Raw genomic sequence first — 19,549 nt, 5'->3', positions numbered from 1 at the left:
TCCTCCCCGGAAGATGGCAAAGAAGGCATGGGTAAAGTGCCCGTTCTAAGATGTTAATGACTTGTTTCAGTCTTTTCTCTAGTTATAGCTTTGAGTTTAAATATAGGGAAAGCACTTGTTTCACTCTCTTCCCTGTGACTTGTAAAACTTTCTCCTCATTACCCCCCTGGGCCCTCAATTTTGTCACGTGTCTGTCCTTGTCCCAATATGTTCTGACATAAGGCTATAACAGTTTGCATTCTGTTTGCATCCCTTCCCTTTGGGGGGTTGGCAGTGACTGCTGGTTGTCCCCATATCTATGTTCCCCCTTCTTCTAGAAGTAGAATTCTGAGAAACAGAATTTTTATTAGGGACACATAACTCCCTGGAATGAAGACTACATTTCCCACTCTTGCAGCAAAGTGTGGCCACGTGATTAAGTCCTGATCAATGGGTTGTAAGTGGAAGTGTGGTGTAGCATCTTCCAAATTCCTTTCTTAAAAGACAACTGATGTGGTCTCTTCGCCTCTTATTTTTCATCTCTTCCTCTATCTTTCTGCCTAGAATGTACGTGTGAAGGCTAGAGCTTTAGCTGGAAGCTTGGACCCTGAGGAAAATAAATTAATTCTAGGGATGACAAAGCTGGATGAAGCTTGATTCCCTGAAGATATTTGAGGCCCAGCTGCCATATCAGCTAAGACAGTCCTCCCCAGACTTTTAACTTTACAGGGTGTGACAGGCACTGTTGGTATCCCTTAAAGTGGACTGGATTTTTAGCTGTCATCTGCATCACTGTGCCTGAGAGCTCTTTTTCTAAAACTGCAAAAAGCTTCAGCTACCAGTGTTCCCAGAAGGCCAAAAGTTCTAAGGAATTAACACCCTGTGGGATCAGTCCTCAACTAATGACTTTTGGGAGGTGGTGTATAAATCCCCCAGCTCCCTTGCCCCTTGGGTAGGATAACTGAGGTGAGTGTTTTGCATTGTTTCCCAGAGTTTCCCCACAGAATTAAGCTTCAGTTAACCACGATGGTAACTTGCTTGACAACATATGCTTTCCAAGTATAGTTCCAACACGAATGTGAGTTGATAGTTTCATGTATATTCACGAATCAGGTGAAAATGAAATAATGAAGGCGTACATCAGAACTTCACTTGTTATTCAATGATATGAGCAACTTCTTTGCTGAATAAAGTAAGAGTTTCAAATGCTATCACATTTTTGTGCTAATCACAATGTAACAGCTACAGACATGATATTCTGAAAGTTTAGTCTGCATAACTGACACTTTCTCCATCACTTTAAGTCTAAGCTGGGGTTTGGCAAACTACATTTTATTGGAACACAGCATGCTCATTATTTACTGTTTGTAGCAGCTTTTGTACTACAAGGCGGGGTTGAGTAGTTGTGACACAATCACATGGTCTGCAAAGCCTAAAATATCTACCATCTGTCCCTTTACAGAAAATTTTTGCTAACAAAGCAAAAATTCAAGTCCTGATTTGTAGCATTTGCTGATTTTTGTGGTGTAAATATCCCCACCATGGCCAATTTTAAGCTACCATCCAGAACCGTATTGTGGCTTTCATGGGGCTTAGGCAGTTTTGCCTTTGTAGGACACTTCCTTCATAAAATATACATTTTATAAATATCAATATAAATGTTTTTATTTATAAACATAAATTGTATTAAATATAAATTGCAGTCAACAGCTGCATTGATATAAAAATGAATACACTGGGAATTCCCTGGCAGTCCAGTGATTAGGACTCGGCGCTCTCACTGCTGGGGCCTGGGTTCAATCCCTGGTCAGGGAACTAAGATCCCATAAACTGCGCAGCGTGGCCAAAAAATAAATAAATACATACATAAATAAGTAAATAAGCTCTTTTTTTAAAAAAAAATGAATATGCTAATATTACGTATGAAAACTTTTACTTCAACACCAAAGTTCACTTTTGCCTTCTGATTTTATTTTATTTTATTTTATTTTGTGTGGTATGCGGGCCTCTCACTGTTGTGGCCTCTCCCGTTGCGGAGCACAGGCTCCAGACACGCCGGCTTAGCGGCCATGGCTCACGGGCCCAGCCGCTCCGTGGCATGTGGGATCTTCCCAGACCGGGGCACGAACCCGTGCCTCCTGCATCGGCAGGCGGACTCTCAACCACTGCGCCACCAGGGAAGCCCTTGCCTTCTGATTTTAAAAGGAATTAATTTCTTTTAAACATTTCGTGGACCCTAAAAGTATGTTGGGCCTTGGGCACTGTACCTACTGTGTTAATGGATAAACTGTCTCTGCTACCAACCCAAAGTCACTGAATACAGAGCTGGGAAGAGATGTGTAGCAGCACATGAAATAACAGTATTTCTGTCATACACATAAAATAGATGTAAATAAAATCAAGAGCTTAGCAAATAATAAAATCTAGTAAAATTATTAGGAAATGAGTTTTGAGTATTTCATACTTTTGTTTTTAATACCACTTATTTAATTTTAAATGTATATAATTTAATTTTCAATAATGCCCGTATTCAACAACTGGCTCACAAAATTTCTAAGAATTTAACTATCAGCTCTTGCAAACAGTAGAAGCTGGCTTCTGCACACCGTTGCCTTCTGGCATCCCTTTACCTCCCAGATAAAGTACTTTTGCTTGAATCCTTGTCTCAGAGTCAGCTTCTGGAGAAAAGCAAACTAAGACAGAGAAAAGTAAGTGTTCATCTTGTTAAGCCACTGTTATTTTCCAGGGGGGCGGTGTGTGTCTTCCTTGCAGCCGGATCTATTCCCAACTGACAGAGTGAGGCCTAAGATTAATTCATAATGCAAGCATTCAACAAATATTTTTTTGAGCACATACTTAATAGGGACACAGTTGGGAACACCATAGACCCAGTGTAGGCTTTCATGGAAGAAGGACAATAAGAAATAACCAAAGTATCTGTGTGTGTGTGTATGTGTGTGTGTTCCCAACTGTGTTGGGGGGGGCAGGGAACAGCTCTCTGAGGTGACAGTTGAGCTGAGACCTAATCATGAGAAGGAGCTAATTACACAAAATGTTGAGAGAAGAATATTCCAGAGAGAAGGAATTGCAAGTACAAAGGCCCTGAGATAGAGATGAGCTCGGCAAGTTCCAAGTAGGTCTGTGTGGCTGGAGCCTGGTGAGTAAAGGGGACAGTGTAGGAGTCAAGGCCAGATCATGAAGGCCCTTGCAGGCCATGGTGAGGACTTGGGATTTTCTGTTACCACAGTGGGAATCATTCGAGAGTTTTAAACAGGGAAGAAGCAGTTGATTCTTGTTTTTTAAAAGATGACTTTGATGGTTAAATAGATATTAGAGGTGACAAGAGTGGGTGTAGAAAAAAATCACCCCAGATGCCCAGGGGAGAGAGGGGAGGGTGGCCTAAACAAGGATTGCGCCATGGTTTGTGACAAAATGACCCCCAATGAATCATGCCTCCTTGAACTCGTGCCTGTGTGTGATCCCCTCCCACTTTGACTCTGGACTGATCTTGTAACTTGTTTTGACCAACAGATTGTGACACAGCTGATGCTATGGGATTTCTGAAGCTTAGGCATTAGGAAGAGGCTAGCAGCTTTTGCTCTCACCCTCAGGGACCCCTGAGACCACACTGTGAAGAAGCCTAGGCTGCCCTTGTTGAGGATGAAAGACTATGTGGAGAGAGAGGCCCTTCTGATAGTCAGCACCAACCTCCCAAATATATGAGGCCACCTTGGACCCTCCAGCCCCAGTTAAGCTGTCAGATGAGAGCGTATGAAAGATCCCAGTTGAAACCATCAGAATTTCCCAGATGGCCAACTTACACAATCAAGGGAAATAATAAATCATTGTTGTTTTGAGCCACTAAGTTTTAGGGTAGTGCGTTATGTAGCAATAGATAACTGACACCACTGTGAGAAGGACATAGATTAATACATCCTACCCTTTTCCTTGGAGATATCTAAGGATCGGATTTGCTTCCTCTAAGCCCAGCCCCACCCTCCAGTTTTCCTTGGAGAAGCACTTTTGCAGGTGTCTGGAACTACATGCCTCGATGCTCCTATAAGACCCCTCTAGTTTGGGTTTGGTTTTGTCTGTCTATCTGGATGTACAACGGAGGCATGGACTTGACTCAATGGATTTGAGTCAAGCCTTATCCCCCTTCTGATTTGCTGGGTTACGTTGTCCAAGTTTCTCAACTTATCTTTATCTTAATGTTTCCACCATTCCAGAGATAAAAAGGCAGGCCTACTGACCTCAAAGTAATAACAGCAAACATGTATATAGCACTTACCATGTGACAGGCACTATTCTAATCTTTTGACATATATTAACTTATTCAGCCCACATAACCATCCTACGAGGTAAGGTCTTTTATGATCCATGCTCTACAGATGAGGAAGTTGAGGTTTAGAGAGGTTAAAAAACTTGCCCATCTTCACACCCATTAGCATGGTTATTATTAAATATAACAACAACAACAGAAAATAACAAGTGTTGGTGAGGATGTGGAGAAATTAGAACCCTTGTGCATAACTGATGGGAATGTAAAATGATACAGCTACTGTGGGAAATAGTACACCAGTTCCTCAAAAAGTTAAACATAGAATTACCATATGATTCAGCAATTCCACTTCTGTGTGTACACCTAAAAGAAGTGAAAGCAGGGATTTGAACAGATATTTCATAGCAGCATTATTTACAATAGCCAAAAGGTAGAAACCACCCAAATGTCTTAAGGAATAAAATTCTGATACATGCTACAACATGAATGAAACTTGAAGACATTATGCTAAATGAAATAAGCCAGACACAAAAGGACAAATATTGCATAATTCCATTTATATGAGGTATCTAGAATAGGCAAATTCATAGAGACAGAAAGTAGAATAGTGGTTACCAGGGGCTGAGGGGAAGGTATAATGCAGAGTTAGAGTTTAATGGGTACAGAGTTTCAGTTTGGGATGATGAAAAGTTTCCGGAGATGGAGGGTAGTAATGACTGCCCAAGATTGTGAATGTACTTGATACCACTGAATTGTACACTTAAAAGTGATTAAAATGGTAAATTTTATGTGATGTATATTTTACAATAAAAAAAATTAAGGGAAAAGTGAAATTTGCCCATACCATGGAGCTGGGGGGTGACAGAGATGGGATCTAAACCCAAGCAGTCTTACTCCAAGATTCTGATGTATGTATGTTACTAAAGGAGACTGGGTCATGAAAGCCCTATGGGAAAAACAGAAAGTATGAGGGAAAAATGGAAAGACTGAGGAATATGCCATTCACGGAACTTTGGTCCTTATCAGTCATCCTTCTTCAGGCATCCAGAAATGGTGGGAAACACCCAGGATTCAAGGTCCAGGAGAACTGATTGCAAGTTTGGAAACTATGGCTTACTAGCTATGAAGCTCCGGCAAATTCCCCCCCCCCCCAGTCTCTCAAACTTCTTCCCCCTTGGGGATTTATCTGTTGTGCTCTTCTTCAGGTTAGTTGTGTGGGTCACAAGAGTTAATAAGTGTATGTTTCAATTATCTATTGCTGCATGAGAAACCACTCCAAAATCTAAAACAACCGAGCTCAGCTGGGCAGTTTTTTTCTTCCATGTAGTGTCAGATAAGGTTATGCATGTGGCTGTATTCTGTTGGCAGTTCAGCTAGGGTTAGAATGTCCATGATGACTCCATTTGTATGCCTAGTGCTCAACTAGAATTTCCAGAGTAACTTGAGGAGATGCCTGGGCCTCTCTCCCTCTCCATGTGGCTCTCCAGCTGGGTAGCCACACATCTTTAGACCCAAGATGATGGAAACAGAAGCTGCCAAGTCTCTTAAGGCTTAGACCCAGAACTGGCAGCGTCATCTGTACCACATTCTATTGGCTAAAGCAAATGATGTGGCCAGCCAGATTCAAAAGGAAGAGAACAAGCGTCTACCTCTTGGCGGGAGAAACAGTATGCTCACAAAAAGATGGGAAGACTTGTCGGCAGCCTTCTTTGTCTGGCAATCCACCACAGTGGTGCTTGTAGGTGGGCAACAGAGTTCAACTGCCCCCTGCCAAGAGGTAGGATTAGATAAGAGAGTCTTATGAATAGTTTTAGCATAATGCTAAATGCTGCAGCACACAACAAATGTTCAGTAAGTGATTATTATTATTAACCATTATTATTCTTTTGTCTTTTTAAAATTAATTAATTAATTAATTTTTGGCTGTGTTGGGTCTTTGCTGCTGAGCATGGGCTTTCTCTAGTTGCAGCGAGCAGGGGCTGCTCTTCGTTGCCGTGCGCAGGCTTCTCATGTTGCAGAGCACGGGCTCTAGGCGCGCAGGCTGCAGTAGTTGCCACAGGCGGGCTCAGTAGTTGTGACACACGGGTTAAGCTGCTCCGCGGCATGTGGGATCTTCCCGGCCCAGGGCTCGAACCCGTGTTCCCTGCATTGGCAGGTGGATTCTTAACCACTGCGCCACCAGGGAAGTCCCACCATTATTATTTTTTTACAACTTTTCCTAACAATTGCAGATAGCACTGGTACTGTATCCACCTTACAGTGATACATGGACCAAGAGAACTTTCAGGTCTCTCCCAATTTTAACTCCACAACTCTTTGGGTCTCCTTTTCCAGCTACTGGAAACTGAGGCTTAGGAACGATGAGTGACTTGCCTCGAGTCACACACTTAGGTAAGTAGCACATGGTTAAGTCCACATTCAAAGATGTTTCCCTCCATTAAAGATGCTGCTTTTCCTTCATTCATTAATTAGTGTATTGTGTTGGGCACCTAACATATGCCAGAAGGAGTATACATAAGAGTCTAACGACAATTATTTATTGAATAATAGTATGTAGCATTATGTCATTGGATCCTCATCATAAACGTATGATGAAGGTATTATAATCATCCCCTCTGCATTTCACAGATAAGAATGAGGCAGAGCGAGGTTAAATAAAAGGCAGGATCCTACCCACATAGGAATTATATTTTATTGGAGAGGATATAGGATATTCAAGCAAGTAATTAAATATATAATTACAAATTATTCTGCTAATAGAGCCCTGGTACCCATCCCACTCACTCATATCAGGGGCCTCAGGTAACCCTGGCAACGGGTCTTCCTGCCAATAGTAAAAATGGAGTCCACAAAACAAGTGCGTTTACTCACACCTCTATTACCCACAATGCAGTGTCAAGAGTGGGAGGAGCAGGCTCTGCCAGGAGCTAACATGGCTCCTGTAGTTACACCATTCTCTCTTTTCACCTAATCAGCGACCTGACTCCCCAGACCAAGCTACCGATCAGCAGCTAAGTCTTCTTTGCCCCTCCACTCACCGCCACGAAAGGAGCGACTGAAGGCAGGCAGCACCTTGCGGAGTTTAACTCCGTAACCAGGGAAACACTACTTCCGCTGACGTCACTACGACGACACGTGGATCCAAGATGGCGGCTGCGATGGTGAGTGAAGGAGGCTCCGGGAGCCGGAGATGGAGCGGGGCCCTCCGGGAGATCCCAGGACTTTCCGGCGTCCCATGCCTGGCCCGAGCCACCTCAGGGACTCCTAGTGCAGGCCTGAGGGACATCCCTGACAGGACTTGACTCCCCCAAACTCCCCCTCTCCGGCCTTTGCCCCGCACTCAGTCTTGTCAAGGCCCGAAGTTTTGGGGGAGGCACTGGGTCGGAGGAAAGGTCTCAAACACCGCCTCTGTCGGTTCCTATTCTGGCTTTGGTCTCCGCATCCTGTGACTCCCATTTCCCAGTTTTCACTTTCCAGCCCTGATCTCTCTGAAGAGCCCCCAGTTATTCCCACCTTCGCTCCTCCCTCTCACGTCCAGACCCTGCTCTCCGCCTCCCCACTGTCTTGACCAGTCCGCGGATGCGTCCTCACCTCTGACCAACCTTCCAGCCCAAATACTGTGTCAGATCTTTTCCAGAGCCCTGTCTTCACCTGTACCCTCAGCTGTTCCCACCGCGCACTTGTCTTGACTGCCGATACCCGGAAGCATGCCTTTGCCCCCCCCCCCCACCCGCCATCCTCCATCCCCAGATTCTTCCCTAATCATTTCTCCTGTCTTCTCTCAACTCCCTGCCTCTCTCATAGGGAGCTTTTATCCCACTGATTTTCAAACTTAACTGTGCATAAGACTCGGGGTGTGTGCTTGGAGGTTGTTAAAAATGCAGTTTCCAAAGATTCTAATTCCTTAGGGCTAGATGATGCCCAGGAATCTGCACTTTTATTAGCACTGTAGCGATTATGATCGAGATGGTCTGTAACTACGTTTCGAAAAGCACTGTACCAGCCCCGCCTGCCCCCCTCCCCTTCCCATGCCCCTACAGGGCCACACAGCTCTTTAGGATGAAGCCTGTATGTGAATAAGGGTATGTGGATAAGCTGTGCCTGGAAAGTGGGTCAGAACTTGCTGGCTTCTGGTACAGAACGCTGGAAGTAGATCTATGAAGGACTGGCCCTTTCTTCTTCCAGAAGCTCGGCTCACATTCTACTTGTCAAGAGACCAGAACCAAAACTAAGTCACTTAGTCCAGAGTGATTGTCTGGGTGTTCCTGTATGTTGCTTCCTCAGCAGATAATTGCATCCTGGGAGTGCACACAAAGGACATTTGACTTTAGTAAAGAAGATTGTTGTTTAAATTCTTTGGTGTTGATTTTCTCCAAACAAGGGTAGGATATTGGCTGATAACAAATTTCCCTTCTTCTGTTAACCAACTGATAAATTATCCTTTTTGTTTAATAAAGGGATTCCTTGTTTAGAACCTCAGAGGTCAGGTAAAAGTCTTCACAGTCTTGCCTGATAAAAATCCCCAAAGTGGTATGTTGAAACGCATTTTTTTTCTGGGCCACATTCAGAACAAGAATGGCATAAGAACTTAACAGGAAAAGTCACACCCGCTTTTACAAAAGTTCAATAAAATGGCATTTATTGCATTGCACTGGGAAATTCCTGCCCTGTTCTGAGGTTTTTAAGAGGTAATAAGTTAACATATTTCTGGTACACATTTATTTAATCAACAAATATTTGAGGGCCTGCTCTGTGCCAAGACCTAGAGATGTTCTGGTGAATTAGAGGGTCAAGGTCCCTACGTTCGTGGAGCCTTTCTAGTCTGAGGAGACAGGCAGTGAGTAAGTAAACAAATACATGAACAAGGTAGTGTCAGGTAGTAGTAAGTGCTGTGAAGATGGCAAGGTGAAATGGTAGTGATTGGGGGTGACAGGGTGATGCACCTGCTTTGCATTAAGTGGTCAGAGAAGTCTTCTCAGAGAAAGTGACATGAGTTGAGACCTGATTGACAAGAAGGAACTAGCAATGCAAAGAGTGTTCCAGGTAAAGGAAATGGCAAGCGTAAAGGGCCAAGGTGGGAAAGAGTATGTTTGAGGAACATAGAAGGCTGGAGGGACTGAAACATGGTGAGGAGTCAGGGTGTGGTGCAGAGAATGATACAAGAGGAAATGGCAGAGAGGCAGGAAGAGCTGTGTTTCTAGAAGCATGCCTATAATTGTGGTGGGTTGTAGTCTACAGTTTACAGTCTGTGGACTGCATTTTGAAAGACTGTTCTGTTAGGTGCTTCGCCTTCCCATCCTCTCCAGAACGTTACATTAAGGGAGCCGGCTTGTTCTCAGCCTGCAGAGAAACAATGGAAAGAAGTTTGGATTTTATTCTAAGCACAGTGGAAAGCACAGTGATTTCGTGTTTGTTGTGTCACCTGGGAGTGTCGTCCTGTGCTTTCATGAATACTGTAACTGATTTCAAGAAACTGAGGATGTAATGTATACAGTGACCCACAGAGGCCATTTTAAAGAGTGCACGTGAGAAACTTCACGTTTGATGCAATGGTGAAAAGGCATGGAAGCAAGTTTATTACAGGGGGATATGTGTGACAGGCAGAGTGGGCAGATGGACTTGAGCTTGGTCTGTATTAAGCACTTTATCACACGCAAGTCAGAACAGTCCCTACACCCTCGTACACATAGGTTGTTGCACAGCTGTTGGGAATGGAAGTGTGTGGATCTGCTTTGGGGTATCTGGGTTTTGAGGCAAGTCATACAAGGAAAGAGGAAGTGAGCTAATAGATTCAGTGACCGTGGGAACATGCTGGGTTTTGGTTTATTCTTTTGTTTTGCAAGTTAGGGTTGTGGACGCAAGTTTCAAGTGATATTTATGTGTTTCTCCCCCTTCCCCTCCTTAGTGATTGGTTCTTCTTCCCCAGGGGTTGGCTGCCACCTCCCAGGTCTGTGTTAGCACAATGGGGTTTCCTGAACTTCCTGCAGCATAGGAGTAGGTGGCTGGTGTAAACTGAAGCTCTCTAGTTTTCCTGCCTTCCTCCTGCCCTGGATTTAGACGACTCTATAAAGTTACAGGATACTGAGTTGATCTAGCTGGGTCTGAGGTGAGAAGCAGGCTCATGTCTCACTCCTTATGGAACTCTTGATCATATGGAATATGCTTTGGGGAATATTATTTTCATGGAACTTGGGAAATGTCCATTGAATGCATTTGTAGGCATCTCAGGAGTCTAGAAACCTCCATTTGGAGAATAAAACTCTGTGTATTTCTCTCACATAATCATTGTTTATACTGTTTTGGGTTTTATCTTTTTCCCTTTTTATTGGAATATAATTCATATACCATAAGATTCACCCTTTTAAAGTTTACGGTTCAGTGGTTTTTAGTATATTCACAAAGTTGTGTAACCTTCACTGCTATCTACTTCCAGAACATTTTCATCACCCTATAAAGAAACCCATTAGCAGCCACTTCCCACTCCCCCTTTCCCACCAGTCCCTGGCAACCACTAATATACTTTCTGTCTGTATAGATTTTTCTTTTCTGGACATTTCATATAAATGGAATCAAACAATATGTGGTGTTTTGTATCTGACTTTTTTTTTTTACATGGCATAATGTTTTCAAACGTCATCCATGTTGTAGCATGTATCAATATTTCATTCCTTTTTATGGTCAAATAATATTCTATTGTATGGATAGACCTCGTTTTGTTTATCCTTTCATCCGTTGATGGACTTTGGGATCGTTTCCACTTTTTGGCTGTTACGAATAACACTGGTATGAACATTTTGTGTACAAGTTTTTGCGTGAACATAGGTTCTCAGTTTTCTTGGGTATATACCTAGGAGTGGAACTGCTGGGTCAGTTCTCACTGTTTTGAGGTTACTTGGGTTTGATCCAGTCCAGAGGCAGGGGAATGGCCAGAATGACCTCAAGGTTCCTTTGAGCAGATGGAAGCAGTGCTAGCCAGTTCCCCCCCCGCCCCCCGTCCCATCCCGCACTGGCCCCCCCAACCCAGTCAGAAGCACAGGAGCCGTTTTTAGTGGTGGAATCTGGATGATAGAGGCCTGGAACAAGAGGCAGGAGGCCTGGACTCTGCTACCAGTCCTGTGTGTGACAAGTTGCTGTCTCCCCTGGGCCTCACATGTGGATGGGCATCAGCCCATTGAGGAAAGAGCACTGGAGCAGGAGTCAGCAGCTGGAGCTTAGTCCCAGCACTGCCACTGATCCACCGTGTAGCCTGGGGCAGATTATTTTGGCTTTTTTGGTTTGTTTCAACACATGTCATATGTGAAATTAAGATTTAGACTTGAGGATTTCTAAAGTCTTGGTTGAAAATTTTGTGGTTTACAGTACTTGTATTTAAGGTGATTTTTGCTAATATGCCTATAAAATCAGATTGATTTTTATTTTTCATGACCATAATCCCTGTGGTCTTCCCAAGCGGCTGTCTGTTGGTTGTGTTGTCTGCTCTCTCGAGTTGCTCCACCTGGCACATGTTCTGCAGGAGTCACTGCGTCTTTGGAGCTGAGGCGCCGACACCAGGCCTTGGTACAAATGTGTTTCTCTGAGGAATCCCTTTAAAGGAGTGCCCTTAATCCCCTCAGGAAGTCCAGAGAAGGCAGAGATGGCATTAAGTTGCCTCTTGGTTTCTCTTTTACAACTTGGACAAAAGTTCCCCTTTGATCTCAGCATTAAAGAAGCAGGTCACAGAATGTTGGAGAAGGTTGAGTTTTGATCTCTGGGCACTGGCAGGAAGGTGGGAAGGACCCAGGATGAACAGGGCCATCTGGCCGTAGACGAATGGTAGGAGCCACCTACCACCCCAAACCTGCTTTGATCCCTGAACCATTTGCTGACACTGGTAGTTCCCAAGTGGGGCACGGCTGGGGACACCGCAACTTCTTGGTTCCGTCTCATTCCTCTTCATTGCTTCCTTCTCTGCCCCCTACCATGATTTCTCACCTATGCCCAAACATTAAACCGACAGACCTCCCAGGGTTGAAGTCTGAAGGTTTTGTATTCAGAGGCTATGCTGAATGCTACTAGCAGTTCTTAAAAAACAAAATCAAATCACAAATTGGAGCTGAATTCGTAAGCCAGTTTGGAAGGGAGTCTGGGTGTCCTGGCAAGTCACTTAACGTCTTTGGGCCTCAGTTTCTAATGAAGTAGATCAGATGCTATAAATAGACAGTTTATGGACCGCATCTTCATATGGATTTGATTGGGGTGGTGGGGGTGGAGGATGGAGATTGGCAGGCACAGGACTTTAAATGTTTTCTAATTAGTTGCCAATATTTAATAATTGGGAGATTTCACATTACAAAAACTCTAAAGTTTCATTTTTTCTTGAAAATTTGGGCCCAAGTCCCTCGTCAGGAGCATTCCCCGTGCAGGACCCGGTTTGTCATTTTCTCTTCCGCTCCCTCGTGTCCTGTTCCTTCCGTCACCATTTCGGTAACTTGCCCGGCCCCTCTAGGTGGTTGAGCTTGCAACCCTGAATGAGGAGGTCTCTATAACATTTTTCCTATTTTGACATTCTGATTCAAAAGCAATATGAAAAGGTGTGGTAATCCCCTATGCTACCTAACTTTGAAGGGGAGATTTCTGCTCACAAGATACATTTCAGTTGATAAACCATAGGCTCACCCATTATTCCGTCTAATCCTTACAAAAGCCCATTTTACAAATGAAGAAACTAAGGCTTGGTCTAAGGACCTGGGCTAGAATCTGACGCTCTGATTGGTTTTATGACTTTGGTAAAACTATTTGCTTCTTTAAACCTGTTACTTTAAAAACATTTTTTTATTGTGGTAAAATAGACATAACATAAAATTTATCATTTTAGCTATTTTAAGTGTACAGTGGCATTAAGTACATTCACATTATTGTGCAACTGTCACCACCATACATCTTTAAAGCTTTTTCATCCGGGCTTCCCTGGTGGCGCAGTGGTTGAGAGTCCGCCTGCTGATGCAGGGGACACGGGTTCATGCCCCGGTCCGGGAAGATCCCACATGCCGCGGAGCGGCTGGGCACGTGAGCCATGGCCGCTGAGCCTGCGTGTCCGGGGCCTGTGCTCCGCAACGGGAGAGGCCACAACAGTGAGAGGCCCGTGTACCGCAAAAAAAAAACAAAAAAACTTTTTCATCCGAATCGGTTTCCTTATTTTTACCTTTATTTTTGGCTACGTTGGGTCTTCGTTACTGCGCGCGGGCTTTCTCTAGTTGCGGCGAGCGGGGGCTACTCTTCGTTGCGATGCGCAGGCTTCTCATTGCAGTGACTTCTCTTGTTGTGGAGCACGGCCTCTAGGTGCGTGGGCTTCAGTAGTTGTGGCACGTGGGCTCAGAAGTTGTGGCTCACAGGCTCTAGGGCACAGGCTCAGTAGTTGGGGCACACGGGCTTAGTTGCTTTGCGGCATGTGGGATCCTCCCGGACCAGGGCTCGAACCCACCTCCCCTGCATTGGCAGGCGGATTCTTAACCACTGAGCCACCAGGGAAGCCCGGTTTCCTTATTTTTAAAATGAGGATGATACTCTCCTCAAAGGATTTTTGTGATGATTAAATGAAATATGAGATGAACATGCCTAGTGCAAAGAGAGCTCTCTGTAACTTTCCTACTCCATGGTTTGAAGTCTTTAGGAGACGAACCATCTAAGCCTATTGCTTGGGCTAACTGAGAGTCCTTTTACAAATACCCAGGGGGAGAGGGAAGGTCAGTGCATTTTTTATGTTTTATTTCTGCACTTGCTAGCCTCAAGGTTTGGGTCTGGTTGTCTTTTGCTTGGTGAGGGTAGTTACTAGTTTCACCTGGACTTCCACAGCCTGCTGTGGGTTGTTCCCTACCCCCAAAGAACAGTTTTGAGTCTTTGTGTGTGTCTCTGCTCAACAGCTATTCTGTGTCTTTGGGCTCTGAAATAAAGGCTACATTTTCAGTCTCCTGTGGCTAATTTGGTTCTGGTTTGGTTTTTTTGCTTGTGTGATTGTTTTGGTTCATTTGTTTGTTTGTTTTTCTTCCTGAGGTCTTTAGCTGTCCTTCATGTGTGGTTGAATTCTTAGGGAGCTTTAACTGATTAGGTAACTGATTTCAGTTAACTGTTGGCAAACTGTGCCCCAAAGCCTTTTTCTTTGTTCTTCGCAGCCCTGGGGAGCAGTTACTGAGCAATCTTAAAATGGTGACTGTATCTTTGAAAAGGAAAAAGAAGAATCTAGCTTACTCTTAAGGGAAGGTGCTGCTTTTGCAGCGGGAAAGGCATGGAATAGAAACCAGGAAGGCTGTTCAGATTGGCCAGACTCTATCTCTAGGTGATGCTGTTTATGGGAAAGACGACTGTAAGGCAGAGGGCTCCAGAAAACAAAAGGTTAACTTCTGCCCACAGAGAAATATGAGTGAATGAAATAATTTTCAGTTCTCAGGGGAAACTTCCTATTTTCTTTGGAAGAAGTTAATTGTTCATACCTTTCAAACTGGGTGGTGCAAATTTGGGCGGGGGGTGAGGGGTGATTTTTGGTCCTAGTAGTCCTTCATTGGGTTGTGTAGGAGAAAATTTTCTGCGTGCCCAGCCCCCAAGAATAAAGTAGATAGGGAGGGCAAGACCTTGATTCTTAGGCCTCTCGAGCTTTATAACTTTTCAGGTCACCCATATCTTTGCCAGTGATAGGGTGTTAGATTACAGCACAAGGGCTTCTAGATTGCCATCACCTTGTTCCTTGACATGCTGCCTTTGCAGTCTTGTGACTTGGAAACCAAGTAAAGCAAAATAACGTTGAATGGACTGGTTCACCTTTCCTAGGACTCTGCTCCTTTCATGGCTCTGAACTTGCAGCAGATGTTTCCTAAATACTTAATTGGCTTTTAAATCTGAACCTCATGTGAGAGTTCCTGTGGTGATCAATTAAAAATTAAAGGAAGATATAAAGGAATTTCCCAAGAAGCAGGTACTTTGCTTCTCCCTAATTTCCTTACAGAAATGAAATATGGGTCAAACATCCTCTATGAGGCTGTCAGGGCTACAGAGGTAATTAAGTCAGATAATCACAAAAGTTGGAATGGGATCCAGTACAGGGGTCTTTATCAAGGGCCCGTGAACTTCTAGGTCCTTTGATCCTCTTGGAATTATACATCAGATTCTGCATTTCGGAGTGTTTTTTTCTGGGAGCAGCATCTGTAGCTTTTTAAGATTCTTAGGGGGATTTGCAACACTTTCCCAAGATTAAGAATTACTGATCTGGTCTGGTTACCCACACACCTGGCTTCAGAATCTCCTCTGCATCATTCTTACCTTGTAGCTCCCATTTTCTGCACATCTTTGGGGGAACTTGCCCAAGTATTTTCAGAGGCAGCCTTCCCCTTCTTAAAGTGTCAATGTATTTATTTTGAATATAGGTGATCCATATACGTGGGAAAAAGTATGAAAGCTATAAATGAAAAGAAAGTCACTCAGCTACCCCACCATCCATTCATCAGGTGTAGTCTTTGATTTTTAAAAAAATGTTTCTCCAGAACATCTTTATGCACATAAAACATCTATTTTTAAAAACCTTTTGTTATAAAAATTTTCCAACATACACAAAAGTAGAAGAAATAGTATAAAGAACCTCTATAACCCATCACCCAACCTCAACAATTGCTATTATATTGCCAAACTTGTTTTGTCTATACCTCCCCCTAGCTGATTTTTTTTTCTTCAGGTTTATGAAGGTATCGTTTAACACCATAAAATTACCCATTTTAAGTGTACAGTTCAATAATTTTTCATATAGACTTATACAACCATCTTCATAATGACACAAAGTTTTAGACATTTCTGTCACTCCAACAAATTCCCTTACAGTCAAGGGATTGACACTTGCAGCCAATAACACTGTTCCCACAGCCAGCCAACCACTGATCTGCTTTCTGTCTCTATAGATTTGCCTTTTCTGGGCATTTCATGTAAGTGAAATCATGTAGTACATAGACTTTCACATCTGGCTTCTACCTAGCATAATATTTTTGAGGTTCGTCCATGTTGTAACATGAATTGGTAGTTTTTATTGCTGAATAGTATTCCATTGTACAGCTATACTACATTTTGTTTATCCATTCACCAATTGATGGGTGTTTGGGTTGTTTCCAATTTTGGACTGTTGTGATCAAAGCTGTTAGGAACGTTCATGTGCAAGTCATTGTATGGACATGTATTTCCTTTTCTTTTGGGTAAATGCCTAGGATTGGAATTACTGGATAGTATGGTAAGTTTATGTTTAACTCTTTAAAGATACTGCCAAACTTTATATATTCTGGATGCAAGTCCCCTATCAGATATGTGATTTACAAAGGTTTTTCTCCTAGTCTGTGGCCTGTTTTTCATTTTCATTTCTTTTTTTTTTTTTTTTTTTTTTTTTTGCGGTACACGGCCTCTCACTGTTGTGGCCTCTCCTGTTGTGGAGCACAGGCTCCGGACACGCAGGCTCAGCGGCCATGGCTCACGGGCCCAGCCGCTCTGCGGCATGTGGGATCTTCCTGGACCAGGGCACGAACCAGTGTCCCCTGCATCGGCAGGTGGACTCTAAACCACTGCACTACCAGGGAAGCCCTTTTTTTTAAAAAAAATAAATTTATTTATTTATTTTTGGCTGCATTGGGTCTTTGTTGCTGCACGCAGGCTTTCTCTAGTTGTGGCGAGCAGGGGCTACTCTTCATTGTGGTGCGTGGGTTTCTTATTGCGGTGGCTTCTCTTGTTGCGGAGCACAGGCTCTAGGCGCACAGGCTTCAGTAGTTGTGGCACGTGGGCTCAGTAGTTGTGGCTTGTGGGGTCTAGAGCGCAGGCTCAGTAGCTGTGACACATGGGCTTAGTTGCTCCACGGCATGTGGGATCTTCCTGGACCAGGGCTCGAACCCGTGTCCCCTGCATTGGCAGGTAGTTTCTTAACCACTGCGCCACCAGGGAAGTCCTCATTTTCTTAATGATATCTTTTGAAGTATAAAAGTTTTAAATTTTGATGAAATTCAATTTATCAGTTTTTTAAAATATAGGTTGTGCTTTTGGTGGTGTAGCTAAGACATCTTTGCCTAACCCAGGGGCACAGATTTTCTCCTAGAAGTTTTATCATTTTAGCTTTTATGTTTAGGTCTGTGATCTATTTTTAGTTAATTTTTGTATGTGATGTGAGGTTCCTTTTGCACGTGGTTACCCAATTGTCCAAGTACCATTTGTTGAAAAGGCTATCCTTTCCCTATTGAATTGCTTTGGCAACTTTGTTGAGAGTCAATTTACTGTAAATGCAAATATTTATCTCTAGACTTTTAATTTTGTTCCATTGGGTTTTTTTTGTTTTGTTTTTTAAAATTATTTATTTAGTGCTTCCCTGGTAGTGCAGTGGTTGAGAGTCCGCCTGCCGATGCAGGGGACACGGGTTCGTGCCCTGGTTCGGGAAGATCCCACATGCCGCGGAGCGGCTGCACCTGTGAGCCATGGCCGCTGAGCCTGCGCGTCCGGAGCCTGTGCTCCGCAACGGGAGAGGCCACAACAGTGAGAGGCCCGCGTACCGCAAAACAAAAACAAAAACAAAACAAAAAAAATTACTTAATTAATTTATTTTATTTTTGGCTGTGTTGGGTATTCGTCACTGCGCACAGGCTTTCTCTAGTTGCGGGGAGCAGGGGCTACTCTTTGTTGCGGTGCACGGGCTTCTCATTGCGGTAGCTTCTCGTTGTGGAGCACAGGCTCCAGGCACGTGGGCTTCAGTAGTTGTGGCACTCAGGCTTAGTAGTTGGGGCTCGCGGGCTCTAGAGCACAGGCTCAGTAGTTGTGGCACACGGGCTTAGTGTATTCCGCGCCGTGGGGGATCTTCCCAGACCAGGGCTCAAACCCATGTCCCCTGCATTGGCAGGCAGATTCTTAACCACTGCACCACCAGGGAAGTCCACGTTCCATTGGGTTTTATGCTTATCCTTACCACACTGTCTTGATTACTGTAGCTTTATAATTGCTTAGAAATTGGTAGTGTAAATCCTCTAGTTTTGTTCTTTTTTGAAGTTGTTTTGGATATTCTAGGGCCTTTGTGCTTCCAAGTAAATTTCAGGTTCAACTTGTCAGTTTCAACAAAAAAGCCTACTGGGATTTTGATAGGGATTGCACTGAATCTATAGATTAGTCCGGAGAGAATTGCCATCCTAACAATATTGTCTTCCAATCCAGTGTGGAATGTCTCTCCAATTGTTTAGATCTTCTTTTGTTTTTCTTAGCAATGTTTTGTAATTTTCAGTGTACAAGTCCTTTTTGAAAACTTATTTCTAAATATTTTATTCTTTTTGAAGTACTGTGGATGGAGCTATTTTCTTTTCTTTTTTTTTCTTTTTTTGGTCGCACCGTGCAACATGTGGGATCTTAGATCCCTGACCAGGGATCAAACCTGGTCCAGTAGTTAAGACTGCCAGGGATGTCCCTGGAATATTTTCTTAATTTTATTTTTGGATTGTTTGTTGTTAGTGTGTAAAAATACAATTAATTTTTATATATTGATCTTGTAGTCTGTGACCTGGCTCAACTTGTTTATTAGTTCTAGTTGTTGTTTTGTGGATTTCTTAGGATTTTCTAGATACAAGATATGTGATCTGCAGATAAAAGCACTTTTACTTTTTCCTTTTAATCTGGATGACTTTAATTATTAGCTTTAGTGCACATTATTTGCATTTATAGAACCATGTTGAATAGGAATGGGAAAAGTGGACATCCTTGCCTTGTTCCTCTTCTTAGGGGGAAGCATTCAGTCTTTCATCAAGTATGATGTTGGCCATGGGTTTTTCAAAGCTACCATTTATCTGATTGAGGAAGTTCTTTTTTATTCCTAGTTTGTTGAGAGTTTTTATCATGAATGTGTGTTGGATTTTGTCAAGTGCATTTTCTGCATCAGTTGTGATGATTGTATAGTTTTTGTCCTTTATTCTATTTATATGGTGTATTACATTATTTGATTTTCAGATATTAAGCCAACCTTGCATTCCTGGGCTAAACCCCACTTGGCCATGATGTGTAAACCTTTTTATATGTTGCTGGATTCAATTTGCTAATATTTTGTGAAGGATTTTTCTGTCTGTGTTCCTGAGGAATATTTGTAGTTTCCTTTTCTTGTGATATCTTTGGCTTTGGTACATTCTTTTAAAAAATTTATTTAGACAAATGATATTATGCTATACATACACTGCTGTGCATCTTTTTTTTTCAACTTAATATCTTATGTTGGCAGTATTTCAATAATAATTCTACCTTCCATTTAAGTATATATTGTGCTAAATT

The 19,549-nt window shown here is 43.1% G+C and overlaps 1 protein-coding gene across 1 annotated transcript in view; it reads left to right on the top strand.

Moving 5' to 3' along the window:
• Positions 1-7,029: 7,029 nt before the first annotated feature.
• The window catches only part of TM9SF4 (transmembrane 9 superfamily member 4), a 56,719-nt gene continuing 44,199 nt past the window's right edge, over positions 7,030-19,549 (top strand). The window contains exon 1 of the mRNA XM_027078622.1: positions 7,030-7,422. Within this exon, the coding sequence (XP_026934423.1) occupies positions 7,408-7,422 (15 nt within the window). The 5' untranslated portion in view covers positions 7,030-7,407. The remainder of the gene's footprint in view (positions 7,423-19,549) is intronic.

Source organism: Aethalodelphis obliquidens, unplaced genomic scaffold (assembly GCF_003676395.1).
Source record: "Aethalodelphis obliquidens isolate GAN/ISIS:26980383/991018 unplaced genomic scaffold, ASM367639v1 scaffold42, whole genome shotgun sequence".
In the NCBI taxonomy this organism is placed as follows: Eukaryota; Metazoa; Chordata; class Mammalia; order Artiodactyla; family Delphinidae; genus Aethalodelphis; species Aethalodelphis obliquidens.
Note: the sequence above shows the minus strand (reverse complement) of the source record. Positions and strands in the feature narration are given on the sequence as shown.